The sequence below is a fragment of the Orbicella faveolata genome, unplaced genomic scaffold (genome assembly GCF_042242905.1).
Source record: "Orbicella faveolata isolate gen_17 unplaced genomic scaffold, um_ofav_v1 contig_26, whole genome shotgun sequence".
Lineage (NCBI taxonomy): Eukaryota > Metazoa > Cnidaria > Anthozoa > Scleractinia > Merulinidae > Orbicella > Orbicella faveolata.
In genome coordinates this window covers 4604685-4627559 of record NW_028301554.1, presented here as the reverse complement: position 1 = coordinate 4627559, position 22875 = coordinate 4604685, and the positions used below count along the sequence as shown (strand labels likewise).

At 39.2% G+C, this 22875-nt stretch overlaps 2 protein-coding genes and 1 pseudogene across 2 annotated transcripts in view; all 3 read right to left on the bottom strand.

Annotated features, from left to right (window-relative positions):
- Nucleotides 1–2979: 2979 nt before the first annotated feature.
- LOC149107743 (uncharacterized) lies at nucleotides 2980–7908 on the bottom strand. The gene is made up of 5 exons (XM_089295884.1): nucleotides 7675–7908; nucleotides 5717–5895; nucleotides 4695–4817; nucleotides 3693–3824; nucleotides 2980–3299 (listed from the first exon to the last, which is right to left on the bottom strand). Exons 2-4 carry the CDS (start codon nucleotides 5744–5746, stop codon nucleotides 3813–3815), a joined length of 165 nt encoding a protein of 54 aa, XP_089152010.1. The 5' UTR covers nucleotides 5747–5895; nucleotides 7675–7908; the 3' UTR covers nucleotides 2980–3299; nucleotides 3693–3812.
- A 2955-nt stretch (nucleotides 7909–10863) lies between these two features.
- LOC149107735 (uncharacterized) overlaps nucleotides 10864–22875 on the bottom strand; it is a 190004-nt pseudogene continuing 177992 nt past the window's right edge.
- Nucleotides 10864–22875, bottom strand: part of LOC110057391 (uncharacterized) — a 33451-nt gene continuing 21439 nt past the window's right edge. Inside the window, exons 9-10 of the mRNA XM_089295843.1 lie at nucleotides 14822–20219; nucleotides 10864–11905 (exon numbers count right to left, since the gene is read on the bottom strand). Of these exons, the coding sequence (XP_089151969.1) occupies nucleotides 14824–20199 (5376 nt within the window). The 5' untranslated portion in view covers nucleotides 20200–20219 and the 3' untranslated portion in view covers nucleotides 10864–11905; nucleotides 14822–14823. The remainder of the gene's footprint in view (nucleotides 11906–14821; nucleotides 20220–22875) is intronic.

The following is a 22875-nucleotide window of genomic DNA, read 5'->3' as shown; positions in this document are numbered from 1 at the left end:
TTGGCGTCACGACAACTTATAGCTACTCTAAGGATTTCTGTTCTTCTAACAATAGTAACTCGCCGTCTTAGCAAACCTTTTTATAGCTGCCAAAGCTTAGGCCAAAGTTGAGTTGTCTGCCACATTGAGTCCGATAAAGTTCTAATAAAACCATCATTAAAAATTTAAAATAATTTTTTTATTTTAAGAAAGCGCTTTTCAAGTCGGTTGAAAAACTCGTTATAAATCACATGTTTAAAACACTTGGTGTTCCATTGGCTCTGGTATCTTCATATTGGTTAGTAGGTAATTGTTAGGGCTTAAATAGAATGAAGGCATGACTAGTCAGGCATTTTACGGAAGCGTACAGTGCATAGCCTTTCTTAAAAAGCATTTTCACGTCAAAATTGCTTTAAACGGAAGAAAAGAGGATTGTACAAAAAAAAATATCCATTGAAGTTGAAACGAAAGAGAGAAAAAAAAAAAAAAGAATAGAAGCGGAGTCCCCGCCTTGCGTCGAGCGTATATATGCCCTTTAGACCGCACAGCAGGTCAGATGCGTAACCCATTGGGCTACCAGGCCATAAGTTGCCCGAGGAAAGCTTCAAAAGCTTATAAGGTTCATTTCTGGGCTGAGCTCAAAAGAATTAAAACAAAACCCTTCAAGGGGCTGTCATGGTTAATCTTCTGTATCCTTAGCCATCCTTGTTCCTTTATGGTTTATCATTGTCTCTTCGGTGTTTTTCTATCTTATTAAATTGTTATTTTCAGATTTTCTACCGTTTTGTGACCAAAATAACTCAAAATACCGTGACTGAGCTCCTTTAAGCCTTTTAAATAGCCTTGCATCAGTTATAGAGTTTTTTTTTTAATCCATTGATGACTCTTTTTCAAACCAAAAAGAAATTAAGTTCCTATTGTGATGCATACTTTTCAAGGTCTTTTTTAGAACCCAATTTTATTCCATATTTTGAATGCGTACAACATTGGAACTTCACTTAAATCTAGCAAGGAGGTCTCAATGGAGTTAACCATTAGCCGTAAACTGGGCCAAAAATTTGGCTGTTAGAAAAATTTAACCGTTAGCCGCAAGCCTCAAGTCTCAAGTCTCAAGATTTCTTCTTAAGACATTTTGTGTCTTGTCTTGTGGCTTGCATTGGTATTTATAGCCTGCTATATTAGTCTACAATTCTTATAATAATAATAATAATAATAATAATACCTTTTTCCATCCCGGAATGGTCGTAAGACTTTGAATATGTCTTACAGTAATCAATATTAAATCGATAACGGTGGAGAGAGGGTACAGTCCGATATGCCGATAATTACTGGGCAAAACATTTGACCGTCGATATCATCATTCCTTTGAACTTTTCTGCCATTAAAAAAGCAACTTTAGCCAAATGAATTCGTGATGTCCTTCAGTTTGCTGGGAATACTCATTGAAAGGTTCTTTTTAGATTTTTAACTGATTTTTCTCATCGCTTTTCGAGATAAAAAGTTACTTAATACCTTTAGAAAACAAAACAAAACAAAAAGCAGTATACATTACTAGTTCTTTTACAATTACCTTGCTTCCCGAGTCAACTGACAAATTTTTCAATGGTAGTTACACCAACAAGCCGGTACCGTTTTTTATCTAGCTGCTTTTCCACTGGAAAGTAACAAAGGAAATCTCTCAGAAGAGAACAGGATCATCAACGGCAGGCTTTCCAGAACACGACGCACCAGTGAAAATGTTTTAAGCATTCTGTCAAGCAGGTTCAGGGTATTTTCTACCGTTATGTGTGTAAAGCCAGAGGATGCTGTCAAAATTGTCCTCTATGCAATAGCTCTGAACAACTTCGTGAGATAAAGAGTTCAAGAGAAGTAATTCGTTATGTCCTTCACTGAACTGGAGATCATCATTGAAAGGTTCTTATTTTGACGGTCATTAGATTGCTAACGACTTTCGTTCAACAGAAGCGCAGCAACAAACGGAATGCTTGAAACTTTTTCATACCCAATGGCGAGGGAAAAGGAAAATTTATACCAGTTTAAACATTGAACGTGCATGTTAAACAACGAACGTAAAGCAACAATGTGATTTGCAATGTAAATATATATTTTTTTTCCAAACACGCGTGTGGTTCTCAAAGAGATCATTTGATTGTTTCGTTCTTTACTGTATTTAGTTCGCAACACCTTATTACAATTCAGCCCTAGGAGAATGCCATTCCTTTGATCTTATATATGGTGAATGGTCATATTAAAAAGGACGCGCAGAAAGTCATTGGTGACGGAGTTGGCAAATTCATTTATCCCTACTGTGTTGTCAAGAATTGTGGACTACAAAACGTTTTTATCCTCCGTTTACTACCTAGTTGATGTCACCATCGTGTGTTAGTTTACAAAGCTATAACGAAAACATGCAGCTGTACAAACTAAATTTTGAGCTCGTTAATTCTATCAGTCAATCAATCAATCAATCAATCAGCTAGTTATTAAGTTAAGTAAGTAAGAACTTTATTTAAGGGTCAATTTTATTTAGCCCACGTGGGCTAACTGGGGACACTGTATTAACTCTACCCAAATATTTTCATTAATAGCATTATAAGATTCTCTTAAAAAAATGTAAAATTGAAAGATTAGCAAACAAAGAAAGGATATAAAAGCGTATATGTTGTCCTAAAAAACACCTGAATTATGTTATATCAATTAAAGTTTAATATTCTAAAATTCTATATTAATGTACATTTAAAAGTCTAAAAAAATTCGTCCTTTCTTCTTAATGGATGGGCGAGGTCTCTTATTTCGGGCAAAAAATTTAATGGCCGCACAGGTTGCAGCAATTGCTGTTGTTACTTAGATAACCCGTGTAATCAGTGTATCAATCAATCAATCAATCAACCAACCAACGAACCAATCAATCAATCAACCAACCAACCAATCAATCAATCAATCAATCAATCAATCGATCGATCCATCGATCCATCAATCAATCAAGCAATCGAGCAATCAATCAATCAATCAATCAATCAATCAGTGATGTTCATTACGTTCTGCTGAATGTAACCTTAGTTCAGCTGAATTCACATTTAAACAAAAGAATGTACTGTCTTAGCGATACCAGCGTTATCAACAAAGCTTCATATGTAGTGTACAATGGGTTTCGGTGGTTTTTGCCAGCGGACTTCACTGGTTCTTTTCTTTGCCTCGGTTTTCTTTGGTGGATTCAGGATGACGTCACAACCTTCTTTTGCTTTATCGTTGACGCAAGCCACATACTCTGTCACGTGATCGGATAAGTAAGCATGTGGCGAGGATCCCTGGGCAAGAACCTAAAGAACATGAACAGTGAATTTAGCTTCCAAATTAAAACTAATAACACTGCCGCCTCTTCTGCTAAGATTTTCCTCTATTCAAACACTCTGGGCCTTGGATTTCGTTTGCCTCACAAGGCTTGATACATAGGATTGCAGTGAGTGTTTTTGTTGTATAAATGAGCTCCACACATCTTTACACTACATTGAAATTACGCCCTACGACCCATCTCCGTACCCCAGCACTCTTTCCCTATTTTCTCCGTTTTGGACCCCATTCGTAGCTACAGTGTATGTTGCACATCTATGACATGAACTTAGTTGACCGGCAAACAAGCTTTCTGATCTGTTTATCCCTCTCTCTTCCTTTGAAAAGTCTCAAAAAGAGAGTGCAAGTAAGAGCAAACGCACCTGATAGTGAAAGTCTCTTAGACTGAAATCTTTGCCCAGAGCTCCCTTAGAATAGCTTCTGGATTTCTTTATCTCTAGCTGACCAATCGTGTAAGCGGTCGCTTGTCCGGGGTCGCTCTGCTACCAAGTCACCTGACGAGGGTATAAAAGAACATTGCTCGGATATGTTCAAAAATTGCTTAACAACAGATGTGAAGAGGACAACATATAAACCAAAGTAAACTGAATGAATTGATTTTAGTGAGAAATGAAATGATTTCACACATCCTGGCAGGTTAATTTAGGCTCCACTGGGATTTGAACTTATTCTTAATCAAGCTCCCTGCTGGGTCAATACGTTCTGACCTATCTTAACGTCCAGCTAATTAGAATAATTCAACATACTCAGCTATGTCGAGAGGTACTGGATCTGGTATTTTTGTTCAACTTCTCAGTAATCCGTTGATCAGCCTTACGTCATGTCTAGTTGAAATATTTATTGTTTATTGCTGTTTTGTAGAAACTGTTTGGTCTGTAGAAAGTGTTTATTATGAAGAAACGAAACTATCTTAGGGATAATTAACTGCGATCTTAAATCAGTATTCACGTAGATATAGAGGGATGGCGGAACGTATTTTGAATTGGGCCGGGGGGGGGGGGGAGGGCTTACAAGCTCTGCGCTAACTTGTAGGGTGTCTGGAGATGTTTGTAAAATTATCATTTTATGTATTTTTTGCTTGGAAATGGGGGGAGTTAACCCCCCTGTGCCCCCTCCCAGCTCCGCCGTCCCTGATATATAGAGTTTCTCCCGAGCATAAAACCACAAGAAATATAACCCCCTCTCCTTCACTTCTCGCTGCGAGTCGTTGATTGTACTTTTAGTAAAGAATTGTGAATTGCTGGGCCATTTTTTTTTAACTCTCGCGGGCTACAAATGAATATCAGGGGTTCAAGTGTAATGCTCACTTGATAGAAAAGTGGAAATTTGTTGCTGTCATTATAGACTTAGAGCTATTTTCTCACCTCCTTCTGGGCAAGGTCTGTATCGTCCCACGCGTATTTACTAAAGTAATCCAGGGCCGTGTCTCTTGTGAAACAAAAATAGTGCAAACCAGTGTCCAAGATCAATCGGAGAGCTCGCCAAACCTACATTAACAAGAGTGGAGATAACTACAAGGAAAAGAGTCGTTTTTGGAACAAAATAAGAGATAACTGCCACCACAATTACGTTCTTAAAGGAGCTCAGTCACAGTAGTTTAAGTTATTTTGGCCACGTACGAAATTACTTTTAAATTGAAGGGAACCTGAAAGTAGTAGTTGACTAAGATGGAAAAACACTAGAGGGATAATAATAAACTATAAAGAAACAAGGACCGTTAAGGATGGAGAAGATTGACATGGATTACAAACGACGAACTTGAAAAATTTAAGCTAAGCGTTTCAGGATGCGCAAAACGTGACGTAGCTTCTTTAAGAGTGATGGTGTTGCAATAAAACAAAACAATAATTAAGGGAATTAAAACATAAAAACATCTGCCATTGAGTTCACGAGGCATGATATATGGCGTCACTTTGCATAACCACATAAGTTGCCTCTTTCTGTAGAAAGCTATCCAGATATATTCTTATATTGTTAAACAATCTTAGCAGTTTCGTTGCGTGTTCGCGTTTGATACAACAAGCTGGTACAATTTGATGGATGATCTTCAGTAAATTTTTGATGACGGCGGAAAACTACTCTTACAATCATTATGTAACGTAACGTAACAAAACATAACGTAACGTAATATAGCATAGCGTAAAGTAGCGTAACGTAACATGACACACATGCAACATGTAGCAAGATGAGTAACCAATAAAGAACCAGTAGAACCGACCTAAAAGTTAATGATGTGTTACTCTAAAATGATAAACTAAAATTTGAGCCTGAGAGCCCTTTTAAATGGCAAAGAGTAGGTTGTTTCCAAAATGCTTCAGAATTAGCCCTTCTTCAATAGATGAAAAATGAGTAAACAATAGCTTTGATTGGCGCACTCTCTCCTTACCTGCCACTTCAGCATTCCAAACTTCTGCATGGGTTCATACTTGTAAGTGTCTGTATCTTCAGCTATGAGCGGATTGTCAGCATATAGAGCCCAATCTTCTGTAAACGCCGTGTAATAGGTGACGCTGTCAAGCCAACTAATCACACCGCCGCAGTTGTCACGGAAATGTTCTGTGTTACCTTGAACGTTAGGAATAACTATGAGAACGAGTTTTCTATGAGCAAGGAATCGACGAGGAACAGTTTCGTTGATCACCAAATCCAGGCAGGTTTAGTACAATAACTTGACAGGAACACAGAACTAGCACGAGCCTTGTTGATGTAATGATAGCGCGAGCAAAGAGAATCTACATTTTGATGATCAAAATGAATGATTTTTTTGTCGCGGTGTTTTCAAAAAGAAATATAAAACATGCTCTCCGAGTTTCTATCGAGTTATAGGGGCTTGTGTTTCCACAGCATTTCTCGTTCTCCCAAATTTCCTCATGTGTTTCGATAACTGGGTGTTGCTCATTGTTGTAGAGCAGTTTTCATAGCAAAACTGAAGTAATCATTCTGGCCAATTAAAAATTTCACAGACAATCCAGTAAACCAATCAGAACTCAAAGCAATACATGTAGCCAATGCAAAGCGCGGGAAAACGTGTGGAAGCGAGTAATGATTGGTTACTTCTGATTAGATGACAAAATGGCACGTGTTTTTTAAGTCCATTGCTTAGCGTCACAGTTATGCGCAACCAAACCAAATGCGAATGGCTTTCGATACTCAAATGAAAACCGCTCTATATATTTTTCAGTCAAAAAGTTTTGGAATAGTTTTCCTTTCGTTACGAGAAACGTTAACCTGCGGGCTGTTGGGTTTTATTAGCGAGTTGACCTCACTAAAAGAACCAATAAGCTTCGCAACTTTTTGGCTTCATCAACGATCACCTCATAGAAATTGAGAGCGAAAATCTAATTGTTATTTAGCGAACAGTAGTTGAGGTGTGTTGCACATCCGCGAACAATTAAACCGCTTTCAACCTCTTTTGGTGAGTGAACAGTGAGTTACACTACTGCGACTCGTTGACTGTGTGTAACTGCCGTTAAATTTTAAAAATAAAATAACCCTTTCGATATAGGAACTTATAATGTTACTTCTCAAACTCATTAATAATTCATCAAGTTAAAACAAGGAAAATAAAAACCGTGAGGTAGGTTTGGATACCCGGTCTTAGTTAGCATAGATTTTGATGATTTTACTTGTCTGTTTACTCCTTAGTTTTCGTTTCGATTTAGAAGATATATCAAACTCTCTAGACAGTGTTTCATCGGCTATCCAAACACCTCGAATTTCGTCAAAAATACTACGCTGTGCGTCGTATTTTCAACTCTATTCTCGGTGTTTGGATATCCCGATGAAACACCGTCTCTCGTGTTTGATGTATTACATAAAATGTTATAATAAAAAGTAGGTGGTTGTTGTAGATAACTCTGCCGTTGAATTCTTGTGCCTCTTAAATGTACTGAGGTGGCAAGAAATTTCAGATATATAAAATGTAATCTGCTTCCCACAGTGAATCTGCAAGATACAACTACTTATGTAACACTTTTGAATGGTACACCGTGGAATATCCCACGAGTCAATTGCATTTTCTCGATATACACACGTGTCTTTAGGCGACTGTGAATACCAAAAAAAAAAAATGAGACACGTGGGATATATCGATATTCCATGGTATACCACGAGAGAGCGTTGCATAACTATTTTATACAATGCCATAGAAAATACAGTGGCCAGCGCAATCAATACCACATAAAACGCAGCGCACGATGGAAAGGTTGGATGTAATACTGTCGAATATACAAAGGCTTTCCTGTATTCTGATTGGCTGTATTTTCTTTGGTATGGTATAAAGGGTAATACTTAATTGCCTTGGTAGAAAATTATTTAATAAACTAAGTCTAGTAAAACGCTAACCTGTGTATGGTGTCCAGGCCTCGCCTCATCAGCGTTGACGCTCCATTCAGAGAATCTGCGACCTAAATTTCCCAGGAAAAATGAAAGGTTGTATTTTGCACTTCGTGTGCAATCTGCGCCAGCACTTTGGTAGCTTTGAGCTCCACTCGATGGGTTCAGGTTAGGCTGCATATCAACTGGACAGACGGGTGTGGTAGCTTTATCTTCAGTAAAGTGGAACAGTGGAATAGTCTTGGGTATCTGACGTCACAAGCGGAAACAACAAAAGAGATTTTTTTTCTGTATTCACAGAATTTTAAAAAAAGCACGCTTGGAATAATTTCGCCTTGACCAATGCATACTTTTGTTAATCAAGCTTTTAAATTTCAAAGTGTTAAATGACAATTCGCTTTAGAAACGTCTGATCTCGCAGTCCTTTGCGGGACGGTTACTAGGGACAAGACTGTGAGATCGTTTCCAAAGTGGCTCATCTCACATACACGGAAGATCGTGAATTTATTATACGTGTCAGTCACTACATCAAGTGGTTTTTACGATTTGATCAAAGCTATTCTTCCTCTTGTCAATTTTAACAGGATTTCATATTGAGCCACAAAATTTCGAGGAAAGGGATGACATATTACGTAGGTTTTTGGTTGAATTCTGGATGAGCTTAATTTCGAGGCGGGATACGAAGTGAAACTTCTTCGTCAAAGCATGATATGCGCTGCGCAAGCAGGATACCCACGCTTTTAAAATTAATGGCGATATACGAAATAAAAAAATATAGCAAATTGCGATTTTTTAGTAGGGGTATTAATTGGTCCCATTCAGTTTAAAAGTACTTGCAAAATTTAGCCTTTGCTCGAATTGCTCGCAAAAACTAGATGAGTGCTCCTTGCTCGTGTTCGAAAATGTTTTACAGCTGTTCGCATGCTCGGATTCTTGTTCAGATTCTCTGTCGTGTAGCGGAAGCATAATTTGCATCTTGGAACCAAAATTGACGCTGGAAACAATGTTTCTAGTTTTGTGAAAGTGGGAAACGTTGGGAAGACATGCGCGTGATATGAATGCGTCTGGAAACATTCATTCTGGAAACATGCTTCCTCGTTTAATCATAAAAATTACAATTTCCTCGATTGTGATTGGTTTAAACAATTCCTATTTTCCACTAATTTACTTGCCAAGTTGTTATCGGACCGTTTGTTATTAGACAGTTTGTTATTTAACAGTTCAATAAGCCAATCACATTCAAAGTTGTAGTTACGTGCGTGCGTGGGTGCGCGCGCTTGCTTTTATGTTTTTGGCGCCTAATTACCGGTAGAAGGTGCGGTGACCTTAGAATGTTACATCTCCATTGTAGGTATTTTAATGCAAATTTTCCCTTTCTTTAATATCTTGGCTATTCTTCTATTCTGGGAAATTGTAATTTTTATGATTAATTGGTAATAAGACATCGTGTTGTCCAATTCGGTCGGTAATCATAAACGCGATGAACAAATCCGACTCCCGCTGCACGGTCGTCCGATTTTGTTATCACTCTTATGATAACAGACCGAGTTAGACTCCACTCAGTCCTATTACCATAACTGACGTCCACGCGCGTAAGAATTTTTAACGAAAGGCACCCGCAAAAGTAGAAAGTAACTTAGAGACATGAGGACATAAGGAATATTACTATTACTAATCCACCCTCAGAGCTTGTAAGATCTGTATAGCTGCCATTGGCTAGACCCTAGAAGCCTCCGAATGAATTTTCATTGCGTTGAATCTTTTTCAGTCAATCAGCTTGAAACCGGTTTGCCGATCATGGAATCCGCAACTCGAAATGCGTGTTAGATTACTTGGTGCAAAACGTTTCCTTCTAATAAAAGAGAGATTCCGGCTAGCGCAAAATTTTTACGAAGTGCTCGTTGCATTCGCCATTTGTAGTTTCTAAAGTGCTCGCAAAACTAAACGCACTGCTCGCATGCTCGCAGACCCTGATTCGAACTTGAAAGTAAGCGTTGTTATAACAGTCCTACCTAATTCCTATTGAGCCATCATAAACAAAATCTTTATGTACGCACGGCCGTGCTCAATAAAATGACGTGTGTAGTTTCATTTCAGCTGAAGCATTTGGAGGAATTGTGCGACAGCAAAAACATTTGATGGATCATAATTTGCGATAACCAAGTTTAGCCTCTTTATCAAAACGAGGCCTGGTTTACAACCAGTCATATGAAAATGAGTTTACTTTGCATGTGAATGAAATCTCATTTTCATATGAAAGGATGGGCATCAAGACTCGCTTTAAGAAAGAGGCTAAAGTTAATTCGGAGATGGCTACATTATTGCTTTATCATTCGATCGCCAAGTTTGTTCTCATATTTAAGTCAATTTCTGGCAGCTCACGGAAGCGATCTGCCAGTTTTTCACCCGAGAGCCCGGTTACAATTACGCATAAGTAAAATATTTTTTGCAGCAAAACACATTTAGACGGTATTACACATGAGCAGACCATTATTTGTAGGCAGTAATTTGCAGGTCACGTGGTGGGCTTTCGGCGAATGGAAAGGAAGAAGAAATGAATGGAATAATAATAAATGTAGTTTGCATGATTTAAGAGATGACATTCTTCATCATTTCTATCGTGACAAAACCACGACATCATGGAACCAAACAGTTAATCCTTGCTTTTTGATTCAATGAATTGTCCAGAGAAATAGAAGTAAGAAGTGTTGCAACATGTAATGGCTTTTCAAAGAATTGCCTAAACTCAGTAATTGTTAATGAAGTAACATGGGGAATCCAAACTGACAGGAGGCACACTAGTTGGCTATTTACAAGCGCGGCCAAGAAGTTGAATATGGGACTAGCAAAAAATACACCAGTGAATGTTTCTTCTTCTCAGCGGTTACTGATGTATTTACCTCGAAGCGCGCTTTGGAAGCCTGGGTAGGGATAAATGGAAGGCGCGCGGTGCATGACGTGCCCTCCTTTCTATGATCCCCTCCAGAGCCTCTAAAGGAGTGAACTAGTTATTTGTCATCTGGTTTCGAGTCCTAAAACATCAAGTTATGATTAAAACTTATCAAGGTCTTACTTTCGCTTTGCTGAAAGTCTCTTTCATTGCCCTGAACTTTTCTGATTTGACCGTCGGTAAAAGCCAAAATTAAAGAACACCAATAAAAAGAGAAAATGCCTCGTAAATCTAGAAAAAAAATTCAATTGATATTAAATGCACGTCTTTTAATCAGTTCAAAGGACCTCTGTACAACGCCTGTATTTGCTAGCGAGACATGAACACTGAAAACACTCGCATTAGCTACTTTATTTACACCTCTATTTAGTTGCGTATTATTTATTAAGCTATTCCTTATCACCTAGTCGACTAACTTACTACTTAACCGATTTCACTGGTTTGGTTGCCAACTCGAAAGCGTCTGCTTCCTTGACCACTACAGACTTCTTTTTGTTTTGTTTGTTTTTCTGTTTGTTTGTTATTTAATACGACTAATTATTGTAATTGAAACAATTGTGAGAACCTGAACTTTCACTTGAAGCTACTTAAACACTAAAAACTGAAGTCAAAGCTCTGTGCTCTGGTCGCACGGTGCATCTTAGTCAATGATACTTCGAGAAAAATAATTGGTTTCTCTAGCTATCATCAACTGTCATTTACATGATCAACCGGCGCGAGGAAGTTTGCGATAATTATAGTGAAATATAGTATATTTTAAGCTTACTCTAGCTTCTACTGCCATGCTTTTGCCGCGTAAATCATTAAGAGATGGTCCTAGGTAAACTCAGAGCCTTTGTATATGGAAAAACATTGTTTGGTAGTTTCTGAATAGCAGAGAACCGTTTACATGAGAAATCTTGGGTGACCCTGGGTAGAGAACAAGTTGCTTTGAAGGCAAGGGGCTTGCAGACACCACCCCTACCTGGGATACATTGGGACTTAAAGAGCACGAGCAAACTCGACATCTGGGGGGCCTGAGTTTTTGACATAACCAGTAAAGAATAGGAGGGGGAGGGGTAACCCTCCTGAGGAGAAACTATATCTTGAGTACTTGCGTCTGACTACTGACTACTCACTGATCATCTACTACTACGTTCGTTTCTCATTAACCAGTCTTGTCGCGGAGTTACTCCTGGCAAAAATTAAATCGTCTCTTTAATTCAAACTGTGCATATATTCAGGGAAAAGCTGGGCGGCATCTTGAATTTCAATGTCAGACCCTGGGTATGACGCTGGTGCAAAGCAAGCCTCCAAAAGTAGAAACGTAAAGAATGATTGTATCTCTGACTGAGATATGCTCGCCAAATAAAACGATTTACTTCTTCATATAAGACAGATCAAAGGTCTTCTCAATATAACCAAGGTATGAAATATCTTCTTTCTTTAAAGTGCACCTAACCCCAAAATTTTTTTTCGCGTAAACGAATCTAGGCTTTATTTGAAGCATTTGGGCGAAGAAATTTTTGAATTTGGTTGAGTCCTCGATTTTCTATGCCCTTTCAAAGTTGCGCTTGAAGTATTTCACTACCGCGTTTTAGGGAGTCTTGGGCGACGGTTCCTGATGACGTCTACCCAGGAACCAAACAGAATGGCGCCTCTGTCAGCTCTCTGTATTTGCTGGAGAAAATGGAAAACAAAACTAATCGTTCCGATGTATTTTGGGGCTAAAACGTCCAAGCTTTGTCTCAGAATCATTTTGTTTCGTCACTGGAGTCAGAGTTAAGTTTCGATTTGGAAGACACCAAAATAAACTTCGATCGAGCACGTTCGACAACTGTGAACTCACTGCTTAGAGCTTTGAGAACAATTTACAATATTTCAAGCGAAGAAGGGGAAGACTTCTTTGCCGACGAGTTGCTTGTATATTAGGAGTGGAAAGCTAGATACGAAGTGGAGGAGCAGGCAAACGAAAAGCAGGAAAGAAAACTCAAGGACTGCTTTGGATGGTAATTTCGTCAACTAAACATAAGTTTCCCACTCGTGTTTATAGCCCGTTTACATTTGTCCTTAGCGAGAATGTATTTTGTCAAGGTATGATTTTCCTGTTAAATCCAGTTTGTGTTTTACTTTCTGTTGAATGCTTCATGTTTATAAGAGCGACGCACGCGTTGCAGTTTTCGAGACTTGACGACCTCCAAAACATTGGCTTCGATCCATTGCAAAACGTACTGTTTGAACCTGTATTTTTGAAGCTGCGAGAACAAGGTGGAAGGAAACATTTCATACAATTACCGATTTCACATTGTCACACGTTTTAAGTCGTAACTCCAAATAACCAATGTAAATTGTTCTCAAAGTTTGCAGTGAAATTCGTCGGATAAGCGAAAAGGATGTGTTCCCTAAGCGGTCCGCAGATAATGTTCCGCGGTCATATTTACGACACTATTGCACAGAATCTCTGTCGCACTGCTGATTTCCAAACCTTCGAAAAACTCTGTGAGTCTAACAATTTTGTTATGATGTAATTCTAAAAGATTAATTTTCTACTTTTATCTAATTCGAAAGAGAAATAAGTGCTGGTTAGCGGCGTACAGTTGCGACCTATTTACATATCAGTTAATACGCTTCTTGATCATGATCGGATCACACAACTTTGCCGGTTATGTTATAAATACTGCGGGATTGTAAGATATAAATTTTCGGTAGTATTTCTAAAAATTTCTTGTTAGCTTTAAGCAGAAAATTTATGAAAATAGCGTTCGAAAGTCTCCGGAACAAATTCCAGTGGGAATTCTTTAATGGTTCTCACAGATTCAGTTCGCTTGTTTCGGTTCGACAAAATCAACCGTCGTTTACGTCTTTATTGTACCATTAGCCGATCATCGTCAGTAAATTGTACAGTATATCTTTCTTTAAACCTGGGATATTACTGCAACAGCCGATAGCACCTCTGGAAGGCGTTTCTGCGCACTTTTGGAATGTGTATTGCACAATCCTGAAGAAAATGAGAGGACGTGAGATATCGAACCTTCCTGGGTAGACGTCACAAGAGCCGCTGGACCCATTCTCCTCAAACTCGGTCGTGAAACAAAATGGCGATGTTTTGGAGCTATTTTCGAGATTTCGTCGGGGCACAGAAAATCGAGGATTTCACGGAATCCAAAAATTTTTTCGCAGAACTATTTCAAATAACAAGTACATTCGCTTTAGCGAAAAAAAAATTTGGGGTTAGGAGCACTTTAAGAAAGCAGATTTTGTTTTGCTCGAGAGGAGTACGCAATGGACCAGCTTTAGCAAAATAACGTGATATGTTATTAGTGGTAGCTCTGTGTAGATTTTTAGCATACTCAAGTATCTGCCTCAGTGCAGGAAAAATTTCGCAATGTCTTTGCCTACAAGGGCATTCAGAGTGCACCTCCAATAGTATTATGAGCTTTCGTGCGTTTTATAGCTCAAAGGTATAATTGAAAAAATGCCAACAAATCACTTTTAACGACATTATATTTTAAGCAGAGCATCACCTAGATTACGCTTAAACACTTATACTGCACACTCTCTAATAAAATAGAATTCTACGAGAGGTTAAAAAATCCGTTGACCGTTTGCAAATATCTGCATTGGTTTCGGAGATATGTTTGAAAATTGCGTAAAATATGCAAATGAGAGGGCTGAGACGTCTTACACTCAACCAAATACTACATCAAGTATATAAATAGAACTATCTCGGTCAATTTGCGGCAGAAACCATTGAAACTTGGTAGGCTATTATTCCTACATGCAACACACCTAAGGCTATAAAAATTTTGGTTCCCAAAGCAACCCACTCTTTCCAAGTAATCTTCAACCTGATTTCAATATTTTAATGATTTACAGCTCAACAAATATTAAACAAGGCTATGAACTCGACCTAACATATTTATATGCTTGCTGGATCATGCAAATCAGGTATCATTGGCAAATATCAATGTAGAACGCTACAGATGGCCAGAAAGGTCTTTAATATCGGGGAGGTCTGAAACCCATTATGTTGCCATGGTAACAGAATCTTATGCTCATAATGTGGAGCATCTATTTTAAAAACTTGAATACCTCTAGAACGATAAGAGATAATTAAATATAGTAAACAGAGTTTTTCTTTTCATACAGACTACTTGTCTATGTTTTAAAATGGTTTAAATAGGAAAGATGCGATTTTCGTCATAGTACCTCTTTAAGGAAACTTACTCTTATTTTCCAAAGTCAAATGTCACGTTATCTCCAATCAGCATAAATGGTGCCCACTCGGAAACCCTGTCAAAGCCGTTACCTCTCATCCACTTCATGGCCTGGTGAAGAGATTCACTGGCACTCTCACCACGAACAAGATGCTCGTAGAATTGAAGCATCAGCTGCTCTGTTGCTTTGTCACTTATGGCCCATAGAGCCACCAAAACGGACCGTGCACCAGATCCTAAGAACGCTCGAGCGATCCCAACGACTCCTTCGGTTCTAATCTTCCCACACGCACTATGGCAGCAGCTAAGTACCACCAGCTTAGCACGCAATTCAACTTGTGCAATGTCCGACATCCTCAAAAGATAATCTTCTTCTTCTGGAGTCCTGTCAGAAGGGCGTACCGGAGAAAGGGCAATTTCTCCTCGGTCAGCATTACCATGGGCTGCAAAATGTATCAGACTCACTGAATGTAACCTGTCAAGTACCGCCTGCTTTGTGGCCTTCTCTCCTAGCAAAGGTTGAACACCTAGCAGTCGTCCAATCATGGCTGCTTCATTTCTTGCCCATGGTAACCTAGAGACGGGCATTTTCTTTCCTTTGTAACGCACAGTACCGACAGCTGGATCCCCCACTATTAGAGCACCAGTCTGACTGTGATAGTCTGAAGGACTGTCCTGAATGAGCTTGAGAGTCGTCAAAGAAGGAACAATGCGGATTCTGAATTTTTCTGATAAATACCTCCCGCCTTCATCTGTCAACGCTGGAAATGGAACTTGGTTTAAGCAGCGATCAGGAACAACAATGAGCTCGGGCTCCTCAAGTAGATCATCTACCGGACTGATTAACATTCTGTAGTACACAGAAAAGCTCGATTCGGAGCTTCCACTTTCTTCATCTTCTTCCTCTATAAGTCTCAATGCTGCGAGGGTCTGAACGTCATTTAAAGATCGATCTTCGCAATCTTCCTCGCGTAAAATACCAAATCTTCGAAAGCTTGTAGCGAAGAAATCATGTAACTTGCCAACTAGTCCGGCACCAACTAGTTTCTCATCTACTGTTATTCTTCGGAAATGAATGATTCCACTTGTCTTGAGAACCCAGAAAATCAGATCAAAATCATGATAAGAAATGTACAGACAAGAAGAGTTGCTTTCGTTTTTCATAATATTTTCAATACCAATCCAGGATTGCGGATCAGCTGAGATGTGGCTTTCAACAGAATACTGAGTTGCCATCAAGTCTGCCAATGCTCTAGCCCGTGCCAGCTCTAAAACATAAAGTGCATGGTTTGGATTTCGCGAAAAGCAAAAGAATGCACTAAGATTCCGGTAGGTAAAATCGCGAACGTCTGAAGACGATACCTTAAAATCGTCGTTGTCCCTTAGAAAACTTCGTAAAGATTCGCTTTTCTTCATACTCAGCAACAGACAGTCAAACGCTTCCTGGATCTTGTATTGAGATAACTTCACCACAGTAAGAAGACAAAGAATTTTAAACTCTCTCTCTAAGTCCTTGATTTCTCCAGCAATTAAGAGTGCCTTTTCAATATAATCTTCAGCCATGACATATTTACCAACTGATTGATAAAATGCTGCTAAGCTTCCGTAAACTGTTGCTTCTCCCTCTTTGTCACCGATTTCTATTGTGATGGCAAGTGCTTTTTCAAAATATTCTTTAGCCTTGTCATGTTCACCAAGAGATTTAAAAACAGTTCCTAATTTTCCGTACGAGCTGGCTTCTCCACTTTTGTCACCGATTTGTATTTTGATGGCAAGTGCTTTCTCAATATATTCTTTAGCCTTGTCATATTCACCAAGAGATCTAAACACAACTCCTAAGTTTCCGTGCGAGGTGGCTTCTCCATCTTTGTCACCGATTTGTTTTCTGATGGCAAGTGCTTTCTCAAGATATTCTTTAGCCTTGTCATATTCACCAAGAGATTGAAACACAGTTCCTAAGTTTCCGTAATCTGCTGCTTCTCCCGCTTTGTCACCAATTTGTATTCTCATGGCAAGTGCTTTCTCAAGATATTCTTTGGCCTTGTCATATTCACCAAGAGATTTAAACACAGTTCCTAGGTTTCCGTACGAGGTGGCTTCTCCATCTTTGTCACCTATTTGTATTTTGATGGCAAGTGCTTTCTCAAGATGTTCTTTAGCCTTATCATATTCACCACGAGATTTAAACACAATTCCTAAGTTTCCGTACGAGCTGGCTTCTCCCTTTTTGTCACCGACTTGTGATCTGATGGCAAGTGCTTTCTCGAGATATTCCTTAGCCTTGTCATATTCACCAAGAGATTGAAACACGATTCCTAAGTTTCCGTAATCTGCTCCTTCTCCATCTTTGTCACCGATTTGCATTTTGATAGCAAGTGCTTTCTCAAGATATTCTTTAGCTTTGTCATATTCACCAAGAGATGTAAACACAGTTCCTAAGTTTCCGTACGAGATGGCTTCTCCCTCGTTGTCACCAATTTGTATTCTGATGGCAAGTGCTTTCTCAAGATATTCTTTAGCCTTCTCATATTCACCAAGAGATTTAAACACGATTCCTAAGTTTCCGTAATCTGCTGCTTCTCCCCGTTTGTCACCAATTTGTATTCTGATAACAAGTGCTTTCTCAAGATATTCTTTAGCCTTGTCATATTCACCAAGAGATGTAAACACGATTCCTAAGTTTCCGTAATCTGCTCCTTCTCCCTCTTTGTCACCAATTTGTATTCTGATGGCAAGGGCTTTCTCAAGATATTCTTTAGCCTTCTCATATTCACCAAGAGATTTAAACACGATTCCTAAGGTTCCGTAATCTGCTGCTTCTCCATGTTTGTCACCAATTTGTATTCTGATAACAAGTGCTTTCTCAAGATATTCTTTAGCTTTGTCATATTCACCAAGAGATGTAAACACAGTTCCTAAGTTTCCGTACGAGATGGCTTCTCCCTCTTTGTCACCAATTTGTATTCTGACGGCAAGTGCTTTCTCAAGATATTCTTTAGCCTTCTCATATCCACTAAGAGATTTAAACACGATTCCTAAGTTTCCGTAATCTGCTGCTTCTCCCTGTTTGTCACCAATTTGTATTCTGATAACAAGTGCTTTCTCAAGATATTCTTTAGCCTTGTCATATTCACCAAGAGATGTAAACACGATTCCTAAGTTTCCGTAATCTGCTGCTTCTCCACCTTTGTCACCGATTTGTATTCTGATGGCAAGTGCATTCTCAAGATATTCTTTAGCCTTGTCATATTCGCCAAGAGATGTAAACACAGTTCCTAATCTTCCGTACGAGCTGGCCTCTCCATCTTTGTCACCGATTTGTATTCTGATGGCAAGTGCTTTCTCAAGATATTCTTTAGCCTTGTCATATTTACCAAGAGATTTAAACACGATTCCTAAGTTTTCGTATGAGTTGGCTTCTCCCCTTTTGTCACCGATTTGTATTTTGATGGCAAGTGCTTTCTCAAGATATTCTTTAGCCTTGTCATATTCACCAAGAGATTGAAACACGATTCCTAAGTTTCCGTACGAGGTGGCTTCTCCATCTTTGTCACCGATTTGTATTTTGATGGCAAGTGCTTTCTCAAGATATTCTTTAGCCTTGTCATATTCACCAAGAAATTTAAACACGGTTCCTAAGTTTCCGTACAAGCTGGCTTCTCCATCTTTGTCACCGATTTGTATTTTGATGGCAAGTGCTTTCTCAAGATATTCTTTAGCCTTGTCATATTCACCAAGAGATCTAAATACAATTCCTAAGTTTCGGTACGAGGTGGCTTCTCCATCTTTGTCGTCGATTTGTATTTCGATAGCAAGTGCTTTCTCAAGATATTCTTTAGCCTTGTCATATTGACCAAGAGATTGAAACACTGTTCCTAAGTTTCCGTAATCTGCTGCTTCTCCCTCTTTGTCACCAATTTGTATTCTCATGGCAAGTGCCTTCTCAAGATATTCTTTAGCCTTGTCATATTCACCAAGAGATGTAAACACAGTTCCTAATCTTCCGTACGAGCTGGCCTCTCCATCTTTGTCACCGATTTGTATTCTGATAGCAAGTGCTTTCTCAAGATATTCTTTAGCCTTGTCATATTCACCAAGAGATTTAAACACGATTCCTAAGTTTTCGTACGAGTTGGCTTCTCCCCTTTTGTCACCGATTTGTATTTTGATGGCAAGTGCTTTCTCAAGATATTCTTTAGCCTTGTCATATTCACCAAGAGATTGAAACACGATTCCTAAGTTTCCGTACGAGGTGGCTTCTCCATCTTTGTCACCGATTTGTATTTTGATGGCAAGTGCTTTCTCAAGATATTCTTTAGCCTTGTCATATTCACCAAGAGATTTAAACACAGTTCCTAAGTTTCCGTACAAGCTGGCTTCTCCATCTTTGTCACCGATTTGTATTTTGATGGCAAGTGCTTTCTCAAGATATTCTTTAGCCTTGTCATATTCACCAAGAGATCTAAACACAATTCCTAAGTTTCGGTACGAGGTGGCTTCTCCATCTTTGTCGCCGATTTGTATTTCGATAGCAAGTGCTTTCTCAAGATATTCTTTAGCCTTGTCATATTCACCAAGAGATTGAAACACAGTTCCTAAGTTTCCGTAATCTGCTGCTTCTCCCTCTTTGTCACCAATTTGTATTCTCATGGCAAGTGCTTTCTCAAGATATTCTTTAGCCTTGTCATATTCACCAAGAGATTTAAACACAGTTCCTAAGTTTCCGTACGAGGTGGCTTCTCCATCTTTGTCACCTATTTGTATTTTGATGGCAAGTGCTTTCTCAAGATGTTCTTTAGCCTTGTCATATTCACCACGAGATTTAAACACAATTCCTAAGTTTCCGTACGAGCTGGCTTGTCCCTTTTTGTCACCAAATTGTAATTTGATGGCAAGGGCTTTCTTAAGATATACTTTAGCTTTGTCGTAGTCACCGAGATGATAAGATATAACGCCAATCTTTTCATCGATGTATGCTTCATTCTTTTTGTCTCTCATTTCTTTCGTGATAGGAATCGCTTTCTCATAAAGTTCTCTTGCTTCTAGGTATTTATACTGCTCTTGATATATGTTGGCCAGTTTTACCATAAGATTTCCTTCCTTGTCTTTTTTACCACACTCGCGGTAAATGGTAAGAAGTTTCCTGCCGTAGATTAGTGCTTCTGTGTGATCAGGAATAAGACAGTACGCCCTGAAGATTGCTCCATAAATATCAATATGAAGGGAATTGAAAATTTCTCCTTCCGTTTTTAGCCCTGTGTTATTTAGGAAGATCAAACATTCCTTGCAGACCTTAATGCCTTTTTGCGCACGACCAGTGTTGAGAAGGAAAGTAGCAACAACCAAGCCAATAACGACGGCGTGTAAAATGTCGTATATGTTATTCATGGCGTTCTCGTCTATGTACCCTAATAAAAATAACACAAATCAAGCCTTTTAGCTATTTAGAGTAATAATATTCGGTCGTACGTCCTCTTAGCCACCATCATATAAAAAAGTCTTGCCCAAGACGCGAATACAACTTCACCTGCCTAAATCTTGCCCCTCAATTACCTCCCCCCCCCCCACCCCCTACCCATACAATGTTGAAAACTACTACCTTCAATTTCTTTAGCCTGCGAAGCAAGCGTTTCTGTGGGGCTCGGGAGCAAAGAATTAAAGCGCGAAAAATGGAGTGAGTTAAAGAGGGGGGAGGGGGAGGGAAAGGAAGGAAACACTTGCAGACAAACCCGTGGATTTTGAAAACCGCCCACTTGGCCTTTCATGCCTGAGTACGCACACTGAGATTTCGTGCTGTCATCGGCTGTCATTAAATTAACTAATAAAATCTTCGGCCTTCCTTGGCGGAAGTGAACTTTGAACCAAAATAAACTTAAAACCTGTCAAAATATGTCTGAAACAACGAACGCACGGTGGGACGGAGAAATCTCGATGAATAAAATTTTGTAATTTATAATCAAGCTATATTTCTACTCAATCCGTCTATAAGGAAGAACTGCAAGGATGAAGTTTTAGTACAAATCTGCCAGAAAGTTAAGATGTGAGAAGTGTTCAAGTCGCGGTAGTAATCCTTGTGTTCGCAAGGTTCGAAATCTTGGATCACTGTATTAATTCGTTCAGGAATCGATACAAGGTAAAATTAGCAAGTCAACTCCCACAAAGGCGACTCCAGTAGTGAAGCGTTTGCGGGAAACGACAGATCCGCAAATGGGCTCGAGTGTTATCGCCTGTAGCAAAAACAAACAACGGAAGGTCTTCTCGAAAAACTTTGAAATTTGGCTAGGAGAGGCTTCAAACATCTGAGAGGGAAAATAACGATAATCTTGACCAGTATCTGAATAAAGATAATCTTCCCCTTGGCCAGACGAAATCACTAAGTTTTCCCACGCAGTAGTGCGAATCTTCTGTCCCGTGGTTTATTATCTTGTCCTTGGCGTATGTGGCATTCAAGAAAGTGATGGTAAAATTAAAGGAACAGCTGCAAATTGTGCCGCGCTTGCTTCTGCAATAATGTGCAGGCTTCGAAAAACCAAAGCGTCGGCATTGCACTACAGGATTTCTACCGTACTGTCGAAGCTGACGACTAAATCCTCGTTCAGCGAGAAAAGTTAAAGCGTTTTGTAAACAAGCTTCGAACGCGTCTTCTCCCTTTGTCTGGCACTCAAAGGTATTTTAAAAGATACCTTTGATCGACACGTGTCAATATATTGGACTGGCCCAGCCAATCACGAGCTTCGTTCGCTGGCGAACGGAGGTTTTCAAAATACAGGGGTTTTTCTGCAAGCGTTTCCTTCCTTCCCCTCTCCCACCCCCCTCTTTCTTTTTTTTTTTTTTGGCTCTCGTCCCATTTTTCGCGCAGACAAAACACCGAAAATCCCTTTCCTTGGTCTTTCTTCCAAACCCCACGGAAACGCTTGCTACGCAGGCTACAATGTCTTCTGATTTTCAACATTTTATTGGGTGGGGAGGGGGAACAGTAACGTGTTTTCAAAAGCCGGAAGCAGCGCATTTTTCAAACTTCAGTAGTAAAACACATACAATTGGTTAAATTACATAAGTGTCCCAAGGACTTTTTTCCACGATTGTAGAGGTAGGTGTATGAGTGGTTACTAGAGAATCCAACGGTAGGGTAACCCTGCTTTGGACTAGTATCTCGTCTGTACAAATATTGCTGATCCAAACGCGAAAAATTAATGATGAAAGGACGAGTTCGTTAGCTGAGTCCTGCTATTGTTTTCCAGTATCTCGAAGCCCTGATAAAACGCGGAACGCGAGTTTTTGAATGGTTTCTCAATCACACCCTATCTATTGGGCCACACAAGCGTCATAAAGTACAGTTAGTTCATGACGTCAGAGTTATTCATGCCGCCCGAAGTGAGTCCGTTTCCGTTTGTAAGCGTTTAATTTTTTGTTGTTCCGTTTTTTTCCCTCAGGAGTCACCGTTAAGGTTTAGGCCGCGTACAAATCTTTTCTCTAACTTCTCATTTTTGTTGTTTAGAGTTCAATTTGGCAGTCAGAGGTTTTGTTTTGAAGTCGCATTACCTGAACAAGGACGAGACAAGAAAATTAATCACATATGGCGCTTGGTTTCCTATCTAAATTAAATCGAGACCAAACTAATGGGAATGAGCGCTCTAACCATACATACAAGATGCTCAACAAATTTAGGGAACTAAAAGGGTAATTAGATTGTAACAATACACCTATTCCAAAAGTAGAGACAAAGAAGAAACAGTACTGTTGTTTTAGTAAATAGGTGCCCCAACAAACGCAAACCAACAATAAAAACCAAATCAAGGCCAGTATCATCATTACCAAGGGTAGCCACAAAGTTATCTTAGTTTTCTCTGATACACTCATGAATCTATTTAAAAGACAATAGGAGGTCTGATGGGAAGTCAACACAAATTAAATTAAAACAAAAAGTTTCAAATGTTGTGCATAACAATCAAATGCAAGCATTCGAAAGTAAGTTACAATTTTTCGATCCCCATTCTTTGTTAAATACTGCATGACGTTAAAGTCCAATAGCTTTCAAAGCATATTGGGTTTTTTACTATGGCT